The sequence below is a fragment of the Scatophagus argus genome, chromosome 7 (assembly GCF_020382885.2).
Source record: "Scatophagus argus isolate fScaArg1 chromosome 7, fScaArg1.pri, whole genome shotgun sequence".
Lineage (NCBI taxonomy): Eukaryota > Metazoa > Chordata > Actinopteri > Scatophagidae > Scatophagus > Scatophagus argus.
Window position 1 is genome coordinate 1,700,568 of NC_058499.1, and position 19,750 is coordinate 1,720,317.

Here is a 19,750-nt window from a genome sequence, read left to right on the forward strand (position 1 = left end):
TCAGCTCTTTGTGAATAAAATATGACCCCGTCTATGACATGAATCCAAGCCACTTCTCAACAGATGTCCCCCACGCCGAGGAACTGGCCTTTTCTCAGAGTGTTTGCTGAAAAGGGGCTCAGGCTGGAACACAAAGCCCTCGAGTTTTCACAAAAGGCTGAGGAGAGGGAGCTGGAGGGGCGGCGTGAATGGATCTGTCTAATTGCAGAGCAGGAAGGAGTCCTGGCGAGGCAGGTAGAGAAATGAAAGGAGCACAGATGTCACTCTGCCGAACATCTCGTCATTCTGCTGCTCTTAAAAGACGAGGAGCCAACGCAGCACATGATGAGCCGACTCCTCAACATCTGCCTCGCTTTATGTTTCAGTGGAGGGTTTAAGTGTCTGATGACGATAGGAAAGGAAAAGGAAGGAAAATGTCATTAATCACCATAAACGTTTGGTATTATTATTGGAAGGGATTAAAAAATATCTGTGTTGTTTTTAAACCACACCTATGACCAGCACCATCCATAAACTTCACTGCTGCACACACGCACCGATCAGACCTAAAACTGCAGTCTGTGGCAATCACGCTCCATCAAGAGAAAGAGGGAAAAGCTGTGCAGTATTTCACATCAGTTATGTTAAAGTCGTCTGTCCATACACAACAAACAACAAACGGTTCATTTTCACTCCTCGTTGTTGTCATCTTGTGGCAGCAGTGAAACCAAGCGATCAAAACCGCAAGTCGCATTTTAAATGTTGTGTCGTGTTCAACAAATGCTGCTCAGCTGGCTCAAGTCATTGAAGGTGTGTGGCTGGTCAAGGCCTTCCTGTAACTTTGTTATTAATCTGACTTTCTGTTTGCATTTTTCTGAGCATCTTGGCCCATTAATGTTAGCAACAGTAAGTCACGTTCAGCAGTACTGACACTCATAAAATCTCTGTTTTTCTTTCTTTATTGTTCTTACTTATTTTCACACAACCCCCCGCCCCACCCTCACTAAGCTGCACCCCTCCACCCCCATTGAGTCGGCCCAGCAGTCATCTATGAGGGTCACGTTCCTCTTTGGAAAGTATTGATTAGAGCGTTTCTCCCCTCAGTCAGTGTGAGAGAGCCCCCCAGGCTTAAAACAGGGAGGCGGACAGAGAAAAGCTCTTCCTCCTCCTCCTCCTCCTCCTCAGTCAGAGAAACAAAGAACTAACAAAGTTCCAAATGTTAAGGCCAGAGGAGAAGCTGACAGCTCGTCTGGACGAAGCACAGAGAAAAGACTTTGTGGTACGAAGCAGCTGTGTTAAACTGTATGAGACTGCAGTGCTCAGTGTTGTGTCAGTGTTGTGTCTGTGTTGAGTCAGTGTTGACTCAGTGTTGTGTCAGTGTTGTGTCTGTGTTGACTCAGTGTTGTGTCAGTGTTGTGTCTGTGTTGACTCAGTGTTGTGTCAGTGTTGACTCAGTGTTGTGTCTGTGTTGTGTCCGTGTTGACTCAGTGTTCTGTCAGTGTTGACTCAGTGTTGTGTCAGTGTTGTGTCCGTGTTGACTCAGTGTTCTGTCAGTGTTGACTCAGTGTTGTGTCAGTGTTGTGTCTGTGTTGACTCAGTGTTGTGTCAGTGTTGTGTCAGTGTTGTGTCTGTGTTGACTCAGTGTTGTGTCAGTGTTGTGTCTGTGTTGACTCAGTGTTGTGTCAGTGTTGACTCAGTGTTGTGTCTGTGTTGTGTCTGTGTTGACTCAGTGTTGTGTCTGTGTTGTGTCTGTGTTGAGTCTGTGTTGTGTCTGTGTTGTGTCAGTGTTGTGTCTGTGTTGTGTCCGTGTTGTGTCAGTGTTGTGTCAGTGTTGACTCAGTGTTCTGTCAGTGTTGACTCAGTGTTGTGTCAGTGTTGTGTCTGTGTTGACTCAGTGTTGTGTCAGTGTTGTGTCTGTGTTGACTCAGTGTTGTGTCTGTGTTGTGTCAGTGTTGTGTCTGTGTTGTGTCCGTGTTGACTCAGTGTTGTGTCAGTGTTGACTCAGTGTTGTGTCAGTGTTGTGTCTGTGTTGACTCAGTGTTGTGTCAGTGTTGTGTCAGTGTTGTGTCAGTGTTGTGTCTGTGTTGACTCATTGTTGTGTCAGTGTTGTGTCTGTGTTGACTCAGTGTTGTGTCAGTGTTGTGTCTGTGTTGACTCAGTGTTGTGTCTGTGTTGTGTCAGTGTTGACTCAGTGTTGTGTCTGTGTTGACTCAGTGTTGTGTCCGTGTTGACTCAGTGTTGTGTCAGTGTTGACTCAGTGTTGTGTCTGTGTTGACTCAGTGTTGTGTCTGTGTTGTCTGTGTTGTGTCAGTGTTGTGTCAGTGTTGTGTCTGTGTTGACTCAGTGTTGTGTCCGTGTTGACTCAGTGTTGTGTCTGTGTTGTGTCTGTGTTGATGCACACATCTCATACGCAGGATTTAAATATATTCTACAAACTGCTTTGCCAACAACATCTTTCTGTTCATGCCAATAAAACAATTTGAATTTAAAACTGAGAGGGACAGACAGAGAGAGACAGACAGACAGACCGAGAGAGACAGGGGGACGGACAGGCAGAAAGAGAGAGAGACAGACATCTTCAAAATACTGATGTTTATCTCACTCAGGGTCATTGGTTTAATCTATTAAAGGCAAACTAATAATTATTTTCATTAATGATTAGCTGCTAATTATTGACACAGATCACAGAAGATGGAACCACTGAATTCTTTAAGTTTACTTCTGCTGAAGTAGAGTTACAAACTGATCTGAACAGACAAAAATGAGAAACGCAATTCTTAATTAGCTTTCTTTAAAGTTATTTTATCCAATAATGACTTGTCTGATGGATTAAAGTGATTATTGATTTTATGTATAAATTCAGTCTTATTGGCCCGTGACGTGACGCACCAGGCAGGAGAAGGAGTCGCTCATGCGGTGCTGCAGGGTGTTCTTCTGTAAAATGGCGAACAGGGCGGCGTGGTCGAAGCGACACGGCGCGGCGGAGATCAGCTCCTCCACCCCCTGGCGCTGCGACGGATCCAGACCTGAAGAGGAAACAGAGGAAATCACACAGTCAGCAGAGTCACCCTCACAACTCGGACGCGTGTCAAAACGCCCTCATCTGTCCCGCCGTCCCCACACTTCACCTAACACCACCAAACAATCATCACAACAGACCAAACAGAACCACAGAGTCGGGAGCGGAGAAACCCATCTGATCACATTCACGTTCAAAGGACCAGTGCTGAAAATATTTCTATTAAATTTGTTTTGCTGTGTAAAATGAAATCCTTCAGTTTGTTGAAACATCTAAAGCCGTAGCAGGTATGGTGCATTTCAAGAAATAAAGGAAAAGGGAAAACTATTTATTTTGGCAAAGTACAAAGAAGGGAGCAAGAAAGACCAAGAAGAACAGAAGAAAGATGGAGTCATGATCTTCATCAAACGGACGTCTATGGATGAACGACTGCACTGATGTCTTTGCATGATCCCACCAGCTAAAGAGGTGACACATAAATGTGTTCACAATCACTGACGCCTCTCTTTGAGCTCAGCAGTGAACTGAAGTGTAAACACACACACACACACACACACACACACACACACAGGACTACATTGGCAGTGTCACTTCTCAGTGCTGTGGCTAATCGTTCCCACCTCGGTTGGCTACAGATCCTCTGTGAAGCTGTCAGTACTCTCGGCTGACACAAAACATTCGCCAACATGGACGACATGTGAGGAAAACACTGGGAGTGACTCACCGAGTCGAAAACCAGCCAGGAAGGGAAACGACGACGACGACACGCGGCGGCGCTGATCAGGAGATCAGGCTTCGTGTCCACGTTTTTAAAGTCTGGTGGTTTTCCAGAGCTGCAGGTGAACATAAAGACTGAAACACCTGCCTGCAAAGAGATGCAACAGAATTTAAATCTTTCTTTTCCTGTTGATCTGCACGCGTATCCACCAACTGTACTTCAAACGTTTGAGCACAAAATTTGCTCTTAATCTTTGTGAACAGCAGGGATGTGCGATTAGCCGACCATTTGTTTAATCGTAGTGCGTTTAATAGCCTAATAGCTAAGTGTATGGAGGACATCACATTGTCCACTACAGGTAGGAAACTTCCACTCCGAGGACAGGCGTTACTGGACAGAGGAGTACAGCTAAAGATGTCCGGTTGCCTTTGCTTCTAGCACTACAATACAAATGGCGTTTTGATGCTATGCTAGGCTAACGCTACATTGTCGTATTGGTGAAATGTTTGGCTGCGTGGAGATTTATGGGCGACGGTTTCTAACATGATGACGGTGAGCAGCAAATATTCGATCACAGACAGGAAGCAGAAGTCGGACTCTGATATGAGCGGAGCTGCGGCGAACACGTCAGTTATTAGCCTGTCTGCGCAGCCCCTCAGCAGCTTTAAGTTCAGAATCGGACACATTTAAACTACAGACCTCATTTACACTGAACTGTCATGTCTTCATGTTGATTTATAAGAAGCAACATCTGTTACTGAGGTTAACAACGCTGGTCAACTGCTGAGTCTAAGACGTTACTGAGAATTTGAATTGAACGGGTTCAAACGGCTCTGATAATGTAAACCATATATTTTTTAAAAGGTTTAACCTCATAGATTCATTTTGCCGTTTGTTTTCTGAGTGGGTTCTTAAGTTTAGACCAGTCCTCTAGTTTGTGTTTAAACTTCACGCTTACTTATTTGCGAGCTAATGCACAGAATGCATGCTAACCAGCTAACATAATTTAGCTTAACAGTCAGCAGTGAGACAAGCTACGTAGCTCACACCAGATTCCAGTTTTAGACTTTTTCATATGTTTGAATGTAATGAAACGGATTGATTGTAGCTTCCCACAGCAGCTGAGCAAACAGTTCAAGGTTATTTCGTACGGTGGTGCGTGATCGTCGTCGTAGCGTAGCCGTTTCAGTGCCTCCTCAGTGTGTATTATGATTACTGTCCAGGAGGAAATAGTGCATTTGTTGGGGCTATTTTCGGGGGTGGATCAATCCACCTTCGGGGCTCTAGTGAGTATCTGTGGCAGCAGGACGATGTGTGTTTCGCTGAGTCAAAATAAACCACAGAGTGAAGGAACAACAGTGTGGTTCACTGGTGTGTTTGAATGGAGCTTTATGGCTCAGAGCAAGAGGAACTCAGGCTGTGATACACAAACTGAGTATTTGTGATTAGATATGTTTCACACTTTCACTGCTGTTTAATCTGTTTTAAAGAGTTAGGATAAACACCATTAAGACCCAAACACCACCACAACTGTTTGATCACACGATCTTTCTAAGCTAGTTATTGTTGGTTCGAGTCTTTTCATGCGATTTGTTGACAATATAAAAAAATACAGATTATCACCAGAGTAATACATCGTGCAAAACGTGGATGACTACTAATGAAGTGTTTTTACACGCCGAGCTCTTCCCGAAGCTCGGCCGTGCAGCGCCTGGAGCAGCAGATGATAACGAGGCTTCGGGGTCAGCGATGGAAAATCAACAGGAAAAAAAAAGGAAATAAAAGAAGCTGAAGAGGCGCGGGGCGTCCTGGCCTGAGCAAACCTGGGTTCATTTCCAGTCCTTTCAGGCCTTCCTGTTAATGGCCCCACAAAATGAAAAGCCTAACACTCTCCATTCTGCCTTTATCAGGGGAGTACATTTCGGGATGGGAAGTTTCTGAGTGTGACACATGGCCCCACAAAAGACCAAGGCTCGCTGAAGAATGCCGGCGCCGTTTCCACGCCTGCGACGCCCGCGGCCTCGTGTCCGAGACGAGCATTAGCAATCGCTTTTTATTAACGCTGCCATTTTTGTTTTTGTGTGGACGCAGAGAAGCCCGCGAGGACTCTCAGAGATTTGTGTTTGGCCCCCCTCCCCATTCCTCCTTTCTTTGTCGCTTTTGTCTGAAAGAGAAAAAAAAAGACAGCAAAAGTGAAATCTCCACAATCAACTTCCAATCGACGCTCTTCTCCTTTTCTTCCCGTCTTCTTTTCTTCTGACTCGGGCTGCCCTTTGGCTCCTGTGGCCTGCTTTCTCTCTGTCTAATTCCGATGTAGGTCATTTTACATTCGTTACGTCCAAAACACGGGATTGTCCTTAATGTAATTTGGAGAAAAGACAGGGAGCGAAGGAGGCGACTCTAAAGAAAACGAGACAAAGAGATATAGATTAGTGCTGATAATAAGAAGAAGGGGGAGGAGGGGGAGTATTGATTGGGGGACAGACAGCGGAGGAGTAATGCTGATCCGTGTCAAGTCCAACTTTCAGCTATTATCTGAAGGGGAGGGGGGTGTTAAGGGTGTGTGTGTGTGTGTGTGTGTGTGAGACAGAGAATATGGACAGACGTCACTGCTCCTGGCACAGATGGTGCGTTTGGTCCAGACTGTCTGCAGGTTTCTTCACTGTTTCTCATCAGTGTGACACACACTCTGCAGGTCATCTGAATCCAGCGTGGGAATGGTGGAGCCCATCACCAACACTGACTGGAAATGCATTGACTGTTTTAAAATTCCAGCTTTATATTACAATGAGGTTTGATTTCCTTTATAATCTTTTTAAGCTTTAAGCCTGCCGTGCCAAACGCTGATTAAGTCTATCGCTGCAGGATAAATCTCTGGACTTTACGTGGCGATGAATGCAGTGAAAGATGAAGATCTGTCCATCACGAGTTACAGAAGCGTGACAGTCAAACAGTGCAGGACTGAAACATAAAACCTGAATTTCAACAACGTGTGGTTCGTATCGTGTTTACAATACGTGTGTGTGTGATGAAGGTGGGAAGGTGGGGGTAGTTTTCTGCGCTCAATCTCTCCATATCCATCTTGTCTCAGCTCCATTGGTACCGTCACGGCAACAGTCACATCTATGTGACATCCTGCCTTGAGAGGTGGCGGCGGCTGCTGATGGCAGGTTATTGATGCAGACCAAGAGGAGGAGGAAGGAGAGCGTTTCAGTTTCAGGTGCGCCAGGCTGAGAGATGTGACTTGATCTGCCTGGTGGAGCGTGGCGGCGGCGACGCAGACGATGTCAGGGCGAGCAGAGATGAAGATGCAGACAGACAAGCCCATCAGTCTCCGTCTGGCTGAGCGAGGATTCTCATGGCGCGGCGGGCAAACAGTCTCAACTCGGGGGAAAGTTTGAGAGAAGCGCACGAACGCATCCTCAGCTGTTGTGCTGCGTTTGAGGGCGTCGCTGAGACGTCGGGAGGTTAAGACAAACGGACAGTTTGGACGTCTCCGCTCAGGATCGTCCTCATCCTCAAACTGACCACCTGCTTCTCAAAAACACAACTGACAGGCGTAAACATCCCCCAAAACAACTTGAGGGGCGAGTCTCGACCCCCAACTGGCCCGTCTGTTCAGACTGAGGACTCAAGTCGCAGTCTGTGCGATAAAAGTGGACTTCGGGTCAAAGGTCAGACCGTCAACCACTCTGCCTCTGATGATTTCCACTTGTTTGGACCTTGTTTGTGGGTTGTTTGGACGCTCGTCCATTTGACAGGAAGGTGACAGGAAGTGATGTCTGCTGAAGTTTCTTTGGCAAACTCGCACTCGCGTTTGTCCTTTTCTTCAGAGTTTCCACTTCAGAGCTGAGAAAGTCACGAAGGCCAGCGGCTGAAGTCTGCTCACAAACCAGCAACATTTCTTCTCTTCAAACTAAATCTTCTTCCGGTGTTCTTGCTGCCTCTTTCAGCTTCGTCTGATTGTCGACGAACTTCCTTCTAACCTGAAACATCAGGTGTTCTTCTCTGACGTGATCTCACTGCTCACGGCCTGAGATCCTGATCAGACGAGGCCTTTCATGTGCTCATTCAGCACACTGTGGCGTCTCCCAATGCCTCGACAGAAACAAACTATGCTACTTTTGCTATGAAACCTTCACGTTCAGAAACATTTATTTTGAAATGTCGTTTGCGCTTCCTCCTCCGCTTGTTAATTCTCTGCTGTGTTTCTGCCGTCCTTAACGGTCGTCACTGATGGCTTTAAGTGATCCTCTCAGTTGCATGAGGCTGACCTGTGTTATTGTGCTGCTGTTGTGCTTTACTTCAGAAAAATGATTTCACCGCTTTGCAGTACTGCTTTGTACTACCTGCACTGTTTCCTGTCTGCACGTAAACAGCTGAAACACCCAGGAGGACGTCTGAGGCTGCACGTCTTGGTGACGGATTCTGGTCATGAAAGCGCACACGTACACGAGTTCACAGCAACAACAAAATGGTTCCTTCCTGTAAATAAAAAACCTTGTTCATTGTGGGCCATCAGCTGCTCCCCGAAAACAGAAGCTGAGCATTTACAGGGCGACAACACTGCTTCATTGTTCCCTCGCACACACCGGCTGGAAAAACGTGCCTCCGGTGGCCTCTGGCGGGTTCTACTCCGAGGTGACCACAGTCCAGAACCGGAGACAAACAAAGGAGAGACTGTGGGTCTGCGCTCCCTCCGTCTCACCTGTTCACTCCCAACGATTAACCTCCAACGCTCGCAGCTATTTCCACCAAGTCTGGACTGCAGAAGTACGACTTTATTAGCATTAAAAAACCTGTCTTTGTGTGTGCGTGTGAGCGTTCGTCAGTGTGTACACATGCAGTCATTACTGTTATTTAACCCCTCACATTTCATTCTTATGAAAAACGCCTGCGAGGCGAGCACGGACGCATACGCAGGTTCACCAACACAATCGTTATTAAAGCCAGAATGACTTTTTGTCAAGCCAATTACTCACACACACAAACACACACACTTAGCACCCAGTTAAGAGCTATTTCAGGGACACCTTCTATTTCCTCCTGCGAAAAGCGTGTCAGCACCTCTCGCCATTAGCACTTCAATCTGTTCCATTAAACGCTAACGAGCGGCGGCGAGGACGGGCCGCCGCCGCACCAAATGACAGAAACACGGCTGTAATCAGCTCTCAGTGTGAAGCTCTACATGTCACAATGGTCGGCGAGCGCACAGACGCCGTTCGCCACACGCGGATAATAAATGAAATGATTTGTAAGTGAAGAGGAGGAAGAGAAGAAGAAAAACAGGATGGGGATGTGTGGAGAGGCAATGGAAGACAAATGAAAGAAAGGAGAAGAATAAGTGAGCGGAAGGAAAAGAAAAGTGGAAGACATGAACATTTAATGGAACCCTCTGCAGTTTTGACCACTAGGAGCGCTATGGAGCACAGGCTTCATGAGTGACTCCACATCCTTTAAGTGGGTGTAAGAGGGTAAGAAAAGAGTAATGAGGATATGGGCAGATGGGAAAAATAATAAGAGGAAAGGATGAAGAGAAGAAGGAAGAATGGAGTTGACAAAAATAAATGACAATAAAAGAAAAACAGGAGGAAGAGGAGAAATAAAGATGAGATAAATATGGAAAGCAGAAGGAAGAGAAGGAACTTAAGGTGGGAAGACGGGGATTCAAGGTGTATGTTGTCTTCTTCTGAGTCTTCGTCCCGTCTTCCCTTCATCCCTCTTTCATTTCTACCCTCCTTTTCACTCGCACAGCAGTGAAACCTGCAGACCCTTCACCCTCATCTGCGTCCTACTGTGTGAGTGTGTGTGTGTGTGTGTGTGAGTGTGAGAGAGAGAGCGTGTCTGAGTGTGTGTGTGTGTGTGTGTGTGTGTGCGAGAGAGAGAGCGTGTCTGAGTGTGTGTGTGTGTGAGTGTGTGTGTGTGTGTGTGTGTGTGTGTGTGTGTGAGTGTGAGAGAGAGAGCGTGTCTGAGTGTGTGTGTGTGTGTGTGTGAGTGTGAGAGAGAGAGCGTGTCTGAGTGTGTGTGTGTGTGTGTGAGTGTGAGTGTGAGAGAGAGAGCGTGTCTGAGTGTGTGTGTGTGAGTGTGTGTGTGTGTGTGTGTGTGTGTGTGTGAGTGTGAGAGAGAGAGCGTGTCTGAGTGTGTGTGTGTGTGTGTGTGTGTGTGTGTGCGTGTGTGTGTGCGAGAGAGAGAGCGTGTCTGAGTGTGTGTGTGCGTGTGTGTGTGCGTGTGTGTGTGCGAGAGAGAGAGCGTGTCTGAGTGTGTGTGTGTATGGGACCTGCCAGAGCAAAGTCGTATTGAAGGTTCGTCGTATTTGCTGCAGTGGTGAACAAGCTGCGGGATGGGGATGAGCTCCAGGTTTCAGTCCAACCCTCAGGGAAATGGAGTTGTGGGTTTATAAGTTTTAAAAAACTTTCAATTTTGATTGCAAAAAGCATGGAAATAAAAGTTATGGGTATTTTTAAGTGTTTGTCTTTTATTGTAAGACCTTTTAAAGCACCATCTCATTTTCCAGTGTGTGTGGTTTGTAGATGAGGGTCACAGCCGTCATGTGAGGGATTTGACCCTGGACCAGGACCACCATGTGATCCAGGACCGGCCTTTATGAACAAGGTTAAGTGGGACTTTTTCAGCTTCAGAGTCTGTCAGACTTAAAGTTCCACACGCAGTCTGAGCTGAGGAAACTTTACTGCATCTTTAGTCTAATGTGTCGCTTCATTTTTAACCAATCAGAACCTACTGATGGGGGATGCTGGCTTCTGGTTCCCTCCTCTGCAGTTGGTGGTTTTGTTCTGCGGGGGTGGGACTGGTTTGTAGGACTGTCCCGTGGCTCGGTACATGGCCTGGACCCACAGCATCCGGTCCTGCTCGTCATCGCAGGCAAACACGACCAGGTCGCCCTCCTTCACCGCGTTAAAGAACACCCGGCCGCCCTGCAGACCTGAGGAGGAGGAGGGGGAGGAAGAGGGGGAGGAAAAGGAGAAGGAGGAGGAGGGGGAGGAGGAGGAGGAGGAGGGGGAGGAAGAGGGGGAGGAAGAGGGGGAGGAAAAGGAGAAGGAGGAGGAGGGGGAGGAGGAGGAGGAGGAGGGGGAGGAAGAGGGGAGTAAGTAACAAATAAAAGATGCTGAACCAAACAAATCTTTTGTTTGAACAAAAGCAGAACAAAAACAAACAGAAGCTTCAAAACAAGCAACACTTCAGGTGTCAGCATCATCATCATGCTCATCGCGAGGCGGCTCAGGTGTGTCTACCTGGCTGAGGGTCGCAGTAGTCCACCGTGTAGCCCTCCAACTGCATCAGCTCCTGAGGCTCCGCCTTCTTCTCCCTGTAGCTGCACATGGCGAATGTGTACTGACTCACCTGCAGGTTGAACACACACACACACACACACACACACACACACACACACACAATGCTTATGCCTTTTATCTGATTCATGTGTTTTTTCTGCAGCTGAAGCTTCAGGAAGTCGAAATCTTTCATGTGAAACAGTTTCTGGACCAGAGTCCAGACCTTCAGGTGCGTCTCAGACTTCATGCTGAGTGTCGTTGAGAATCTGACATTTTTTCAGTGAAAATAGAAAAACTGAGTCCATGGACACAAATAACCAAAATCAGGAAGTTTCACTAATCTTAACCAAAGTCAACCCTGCAGATTAAATTACGTGACTTTTTCCCAAACTGAAAACGTCTTTTCTTGACTTAAGCCAACGCGTTCTGTTGCCTAAACCGAACCCTGGATCCTGCTGTGACCGTCACTAATCCTACAGATTATATTTCAGAGCCAGGACGTTCTGTTGGCCTGCTGCATTTGAACAGAACCAACAAACTGTGGGCCTGAAGCTCCACTTTTATCTCATCTTGACTTTACTTTTAAAGGCTCTCGTGCTGGCGGCTGCACCACAAACTTTGAATCTAAATGATTAAAATGAAAACAAAAAATCTAAACTAAATGTGCGTCCTTGGCCTCAGAGATCCTGGCCGATCTCTAAGTGCTGGGGAAGTAAATAACAGCTGAAGTGGGAAAAGCGTCTCAGAGAATTTAAAAGACCAAAACTCAATTAACTTTACTTCAGATGAGATGTGAATACGTTCTGACGAGAGCCACAGATTTTCTTTAATGACCTGATTTTACTTTTTAGGTCTGTTTTTATTCTCAACTTTTTGATCCATGCTGTGTTTTTGTAGTTTTTACATGTTTGTCCTTCCTTTACAGTTTTATTCATCTGCAGTTTTAAGTTTCGTCGTACATTTGTGTGCATTTTATCTTGTGTTTGTCACTGATCACTCGAGTCTTTTCTTCTGCACACGAACATGTCAGTCAGGAGACTTCAGTTTCACTCCAGCTTCTTACCTGAACGAGGACGAAATACCTTCTTTTCCAGCGTTTCCAGACCCTCTGGCCCAGAGCGTAAAGGTACCTGACAGACAAACAACAAATTCTGTTGGTTTTATTCTCAAACATCTTAAAGCACACGCGAGACGAACAGTTACTCTCATTATCAGGAAACAGTGAATGATGACCATCTCAGGTGATAGCTTCAAAGGCCAAAGACCTTCACTTCACTGTGAGAAGGAAACCGCAAAGTTTCACATACGAACTGATGAAGCTTCACGTACGAAGTCCAAAAACCACACGAACATTCACGTTTGATTAAAATGTCAAACTTGGTGTCAGTTTTTAGTGTTCTCCCCTCGGATTTATTTATTTATTTATTATTTATTATTCATAGCAGCTTTTTCAGAGTGATGATTTGCTGCTGTTCTGGCGGGACACAGAATAAACATGATATATCGGACTGTTTTCTGACCGATGAATCTATTGACAACATCCACTGCACGTCCGCCCGTCCTGGGTGAGGGATCCCTCCTCTGCTGCTCACCCTGAGGTTTCTCCCAGTGTTTCCTGTTAAAGGTTCTTCTGGGAGTTTTTCCTCAGTCGATGTGAGGGTCGAAGGGCAGAGGATGTTATGCTGATGTTACGTTAAGTCGTTTGAGACAAACTGCTTGTAAAAATGGGCTGTACAAATAAAGTTGTCGTCTTGTCTTGTCTTGACAGGTTAAGTAATTGATAATGAAAGTAACTGCAGCCCCCACTGTGGCCATGAAGGTGTTAATGCAAGACAAACCAGAGAGCTCGAAGCTTCGACTCACAACAGAAAAACAAAGAATCTAATGAAGCACACAAACTAAAACTCAGAGTCCACATATGATAAACACAAAAGCAAAAACCAGCAGGAGCCTTTGGGAGTCTGTAAGGATCACACTGGACCAGGATCCATTTTAAAGCCCCTTCAGGTCCTCACATGTCTGGAAGAGCACATCATCCCGCTGCTCCTATCAACACATTCACTTCCTCCGACAATGTGAAGCTAAAAGCAGAAGGACTGAATCCCGAGCGGAGACGGGCCGTGACACACACAGCAGCCCGTTGAAGAAGTCTGAGGAAAATGGAGGAATGACCAGCGTGGCCTCTCAATCAATGGCTGCTCCCGGGCCTCCTGAAGCGTGGGATACAGGCAAGTGCAAGTGAGGAAAATCAATCGATGGCGAGACCTCTTTCTTCAGCCCAGCTGCCCGCCCTTAAAGAAAAGGCCTCCAGTCAAGGCTGCGGTGCGTCTGGACACAGAATCTGGGCCATTCTGCACGACTCCGGGTTAACATGTGGCACCGAGCGCCGGCCACTTGTGAAAACGATTTGGCCGTCCGTCCTCCTGCAGGGTTTCAAACATCCATTCAGCGGCACGACGCCAACGTGATGGACTGCAAACGCCGGAGGGTTCACTGCAGGCATTTAACAGTCCTCACTGCAAAGAGAAACCATCCGTCTGTAACTGGTCTTTTAGCTGGATCCTTAAAGGGCTTTAAGGGCTTTTTAACGAGTGACAAGAAAAGAAAATTCTCAATTTCCTTATTTCAGGAGCGTCTGAAACGAGCGTCGGCAGGCAGAGGAATGCAGATCTGCTCCCGAATCAACGAAAGCTGACATCTGTGCGGAAAAATGTGAAATAAGCTCCTGATGTGGACCGAGTGAGGATTCTGCTGATTATTTGTGCAAACCCTAAATGATCTGAGAGTAAATAACAGAGAAAAGGACCTGATAGAAAGGAGATTTTCTGCTTCTGTCTCTCAGCAGCACATGCACACATTTTCTGTTTCATAAATATATTTTATCGTCTTAAGTTGAGTTTAGAAAGCAGTTCAGTCTCTTTAACATCAAGTAGTTATATAATAATAATCTAACATATAATAATAAACTGTTTGTAAATTTACATTCTCAGTTTCAGTTTTTGTAGATTTACTGCAAAAAAAAAAATTACTTTGAAATTATAAATGTTGAAAATGTCCTGAAATGATTTACAGGAATTGAAACTTATTTTGTCTTCTGAAATATCTCAACATCTTAAATAAAACAGATTTTTTGCTCACGTAAATATCACGTAAGAAAGGCTGAAGGTCAACGCATTCAGATTTTAAAACAAAGCAGATTGTATTTAATTGATTTTAACCAAATTTGTCAAAAAGTAATTTCTTTTCCCACAAAATAAATAATATAAATAATGATAATAAACATATTGGCAGATTTTTCAGTTTGTTTTAAAAATATCTAATTTTGGAAAAGCATCACTTCAGCAACTTCAGTATAATTTCTTTCGATTTATCTGCTTTTTACGTAAATCAGTGAAGAAGCTCTTTGGGTTGAAGAGACTCTGACTTCATCGAGTGCCAACAACACAAAACAAAGCAACGAATTAAGAGAATGTGTTCAAGGAATAATCAGAATGATCCCAGGTGTCGCACGTCCAACAAATACAAAAATGCATCGAATCAAAACGTGTCAAATGTTTCTGTTACTTTTCACTCTTCTTTCGCCTGTCGGCCTCTTAGAGGATTCAGGCTTCTTTTCACGTCTTTTCTTTTGCAGTCGAACCAAAGGGGAAAAACAAAAGAAACGTAAAATAACTTTCTGTGTGGACTTGTGTCTCACGTACGTACGGTCCAGTCTGCCTTGTGATGGCCTTCGGATCAAAGACTCACAGTGAAAACAGCATCAGATAAAAACGGGGGATGACACCTTTCAGCAGGTCAATCACAGATTGTGTCTTTCAGAAATGAGAAATGACAGAAAGTCAGTTTAGAAACAGGTGAAGAAGAGCTGCTGGATGTGAGCCAGAGAAACGGGAGACTCACGCTGACCCCTGGTGGACAGCTTGGACAAGTGCAACCAGTGTTGGTCAGCCTGTCATCAGACTCCCACAGTGATGAGTCTACAACCAGGAGGAGGAAGGAAAACTGAGTCCTCCAGTCACACCTCATACAAATACTGAATAATATTTGTCTTCAAAGAGGTGCAGGACAGATTCAGATCACATGTGCTCCCTCCTCCTATTAGATAAAGTCAGACTCTGTGCCACTGTGCAAATTAAACTTTGATTCTGGAAAAGTTGGGACAAGATTTGCAACGTAAGAAAGATTCAGACTGAGAGAGGAAGACTCAGACTGAGAGGGGAAGATTCAGACTGAGAGAAGAAGACTCAGACTGAGAGAAGAAGACTCAGACTGAGAGAGGAAGACTCAGACTGAGAGGGGAAGACTCAACGAGCTCAGGCCTTCACAAGGACGAGCTGACGAACACAAGAACAACGTTTGTCAAGGGCCAATCGATTTCACCATCCATGATCCATAATACCTTCATAAAGGATTTTCAGATGATCAGTGTACAGGATTTTCTTACACTGTTATTCAGTATTCAGGCCACAGTATTTTTATATGCAAAGTATCAGAGGGAGACGGAGGGACTGACTTCTCCTTCCACCTGAGCATCTCTGAACATGAGCTGTCCACATTTAGCCTCGTTTAAGCTCCAAACTATAAAACCTAAAACTGTGAATAAAAAGAGTGTGAAAAGGTGTTGAGGACACCTGTCACATGTGCATGCACCCACACACACACAAACACACACACACACACACACACAGTTTCCTCATGGTGGATTTGTAGATTTGGGGTTTGCTGCCATCTTCTGGCAGAAAGTCAGAACTACACAACACACATGCACGCATGCACACGCACACACGACAGGAGCATCAGTCAGAGCCAAAGGCCACAGGGAAAACCAGGTGTTGTTAAAGGCTGCAAAAACCGTGAAAAGCACCTGGTGTTGTCAGTCTGCTCACAGACTGAGCGGCTCTGAACACAAACACAGCTGAAGATGTTTTGTAAAGCCAGAGAAATCAAAAAGTCATCACTTTCATGATTCTCACCTTTACTAAGTGTATTCCAACCTTTGGTCTAAGTGTTCAAGTTTCACTGATACCACATATTTATGTTATATCTAAAACAAAACAGTTAATCTTAAATCAACCAACTAAAGGCTCATCATCACGTGATCTCGTCCTCACATTCAGTCTGTTTCTGCTTCCTCCGTTCAACCAGCAGGTGAGGCTGTCAGGCTGCAGGTAAACCCCCAGCAGGACCCTGACACACATAGGTCCTCCTTTCACAGTCTGGTCCCGGTCAGGTCCCGGTCTGGTGACCGTGAGGCTGCTGACCCTCCCGTACTGACATCTTGCACTCAGCACTGACTGAACTGTGGGCTTTATGGGCAGTAAGTTGTTTTCCTCTGAACACGAGGGGATAACGACGCAGTGGAAGTTAGTCTTCTAACATTTCTGAAACTGTGATTCATCAGACAAGCAGAGGAGGGACAGGAAGACGAGCTGAGAGTGAGGTTTCAACAGCGCGTCCTCTGACGCTCCTGTTTGGCATGTGTTTGGATAAAAAAACAGGAAACAGATTAACAAGAGGCTCCTGGAGAGGCCTCTGATTGGCTGCTTATGGGTTTGGTTTAAACTCTGTCTGTGGCCCCTGTGGCCCCTGTGGCCCCTGCAGACTCACCCGCTGTGCTTCATGTTGGGGGGTTTGTCCATGCGGACGGCCAGTTTGATCTTCAGCTCGGTGTCCTGGCTGTTCTTGGGGATGACCATGCGGTGGAACTCGGCCTGCTTTGGTCCGTTGGTGGTCGGATTCAGGACCACCTGAGGGGGGGATGAGGCACAGAGGAGGGCAGGGGTTGGTTAGCTGTCACATGGAACAGAGTTCACCCTGTAGTTCTTCTGTGAAGTCTTTACTTTGCTCCAAACCATCAAAAACGACGATTAAGGGTAAAACGACCTCATTTACAGCAGGAAAACAACATGCTGACTTCCTGTTCAGAGCACCATTATTATCATCATTGTTCCATGTGCTGTCCTGTAACGACAACACAAAGCCAAACAGCAGCTCTGAGACCTGCGAGAGTCTGCCAACCAGCCAGAAACCTGAGCTCATGGTTTACTTTGTCTTCAGTGTCCTTCGTCTGTCTGCTTCCCACACACACACACACACAAACTGCTCGTGTGTTTTTGTCTCACTCGTGCGTTTTAACCTCCAACATCACGAAGGACGTCTGAAACTTCCTGAACCTTTGGCTCCCCGTCTGACTTTGCCGTCCAATCAGAATCTGTCTGTAATTACAGGGTCTAAACCTCCACTGATGGCTTTATTTCTCCACAGACGACTTTAGTATTGCTGTGATTGTGATCCTGTTCTGGTTTCGACATCTGTTTTCTCTGTCCCTGTAATCAGTCTGTAAAGCTCGCTTTTCTCTGAACGTCCTGTCAGGTCTTTCAAGCCGGCGATGTTACATATTCCACGTCTGAAAAGACCTGAAAGCACATTCCTCAGCCTTTGACTGATCACTTCAGACCTCCTGCCTATCAGAACATCAGTTTTTCAGTCTTATCTATCAGAGTTCACAGTTTCTAAGTCCTTACCTCAAAATAAACCCACGACAAAAATGTGAATTTGTGGAAGCATTGGATCAGCACAGCCTGCACTCTGAGGAGCACTAAGGTCCACACTGTCCCTCTGGGTCATTAACACCAGTCAGTTCACATTAACCTGAACATTCACTGGACTGTAAGCTACTCACCTGTAGCTTTCTGAAAGGCTGAGCATGAAGCTCAGTGTGGGCAGCTCCATCTCACACCTTCTCTATAACCCGACAACGGATCAGCTCCACCCACAGGTGGGGACCTCAGGGGGCGGGGACATTAGCTTGGTACCAGGATGTAAACAAGTTTATTTCTGCTGTAAAGTTGGACGTTTTAACACCTGCAGGTGCTGCTCGAGGTGGCGTCAAACTGCACCACCTGAAGATCTCGCACTCACGTACACCCGCATGTCTCCACAGGGACGTGTGCTCACTTCCTGCTGATGGACGTCTACAACCAAGTTTGTCTTGACATTAAAACATGACCCCAATCGGTTCAGTGGTTGATTATTGAGGAGGAGTGAGACGCACTCAGTTTGCTCTTTAGTTTCACTGCTCAGAGATCAAACAAAGTGAGGAGATTAAAATCATCTCAGGTCAGACTGTCGCGTCGCGTCACACATTCACGACTCGTTAACTCTGTTTCCTGTCTGTCCGGTTTAAAAGGTGATGCGCCTGCAGGGTCGTCGTCACTCGAGCTGCGAGACGTCGGTGGTTGTGTCTGAATAAGTGACAGGACATTCGTGACTGATTTGGTTTTGTTTTGGATGAATTAGCCGGATTGAAGTGCGTAGCTAACAAACATGAAACACTGAGCACAGTGTGTGTGTGTGTGTGTGTGTGTGTGTGTGTGTGTGCATGTCTGCTGTAGTGCAGACGGACTCTCACCCGGCCCAGCTCCTTGTCCTCCAGAGCCAGGACCCCGGTGCTCTCGGTGAACAGCTTCACTTTGACCGAGGGCAGAGGGTGAGTGGTGGTGAAGTCCCCCTGAGTCCCCCACCTGAAACACACAAAGATTTTCTCTCTGATTCACTTAGCGTCTGCTTGTTGCACCTGCTTTTGAGTTTTAAAAAGCCGTCTGTTGCTTCCTCCAACACAAAACATTTGTCACGCTCAAATCAGTTTCCCCAGCGAGAGACAGACTCAGTCCGGCTTTGTAAAGGTACAAGATTTTTTATTTCAAAAGCATGAGCAAAGAACCACGCAGTGCGGCAACTGCACAGCATTTAATATAACCTACAAGTCTCAACTTTTAAAACTTCATCTCAAACTTCACTTCAATGACTCAGACACCACAGAAGGCAAAGCTGACTGACAAGAGGTCACCCTGCAAAGTGCCAGCAGCACATCAGGCCTCAGCCACACATCCAGAGGCAGTAAAGCGTCCCGTCAGCGGCGGCTGCCGTCAGGAATCACTGATTGTCCATCTCACAGAGACGCTAATGGAGCAGAGTGACGCCTCCCGCTCAGGGCGACGGAGACACGGCCATTATACACCCCGAGAGCCACGCTCCCACGATTACACGCCGCTATGTCAGAACTGTCATTTCAACAGTGTGTGTGTGTGTGTGTGTGTGTGTGTGTGTGTGGCACAGATGACAAGTGACCCTTTCACTTGTTGAGAACAAGAAACAAAACTGAGCTGCATATTCAGCTTCCCAGTTTCCAAGGCAACATTGTGTGGAAAGGTGCACACACACACACACACACACACACACACACACACACACACACAAAACTTGACCTTGAGTGTTGAAAACATTACAACCAGACGGCAGCGAAAACAGACTGCGGGTCAAATTTTAAGAGCAAATCTCAGCTGTTTTGCTTTTGATGCTGCTGGTTCGCCGCCTCAGTCGCTCCAAGTGTCTGAAGAGGGTGGCGGCGGCTCGAGGTCCGGGCGAGCACCTCATTTTAATTGGCCTGTGAGAGCTTGAATAGAATGTAATTTGCGCAGTACATTTCTGTGGCTCGTTATGGAGTTCAGCATCCATAAACTACAAGTCCCAGAATCCACCCTGATTCTGTTATCAGTGCACTGAAGGCGTCTCACTGCTAGATGTCAGTGCACCCTCAGCTCCGTGCCTGTCTATGATGTCACTTTCTGTTCAGTCAGTGTTGTGACATCACTTCCTGTTCGTTTAAGTCTCAGCAGCTGCTGTTTTCTTCATGTAACCATGGGAACCACGTTGTGAACAGTGCTGTCGACCAGAGAGAGTTTA

The 19,750-nt window shown here is 46.2% G+C and overlaps 1 protein-coding gene across 5 annotated transcripts in view; it reads right to left on the reverse strand.

Annotated features, from left to right (window-relative positions):
• cadps2 (Ca++-dependent secretion activator 2) overlaps window positions 1–19,750 on the reverse strand; it is a 129,950-nt gene that overhangs the window by 56,385 nt on the left and 53,815 nt on the right. For all 5 annotated transcript variants that reach the window (XM_046393067.1, XM_046393066.1, XM_046393065.1 and 2 more), the window contains exons 7-12: window positions 18,417–18,528; window positions 16,613–16,752; window positions 12,069–12,135; window positions 10,967–11,075; window positions 10,456–10,656; window positions 2,869–3,005 (exon numbers count right to left, since the gene is read on the reverse strand). In XM_046393067.1, the coding sequence (XP_046249023.1) occupies window positions 2,869–3,005; window positions 10,456–10,656; window positions 10,967–11,075; window positions 12,069–12,135; window positions 16,613–16,752; window positions 18,417–18,528 (766 nt within the window). The remainder of the gene's footprint in view (window positions 1–2,868; window positions 3,006–10,455; window positions 10,657–10,966; window positions 11,076–12,068; window positions 12,136–16,612; window positions 16,753–18,416; window positions 18,529–19,750) is intronic.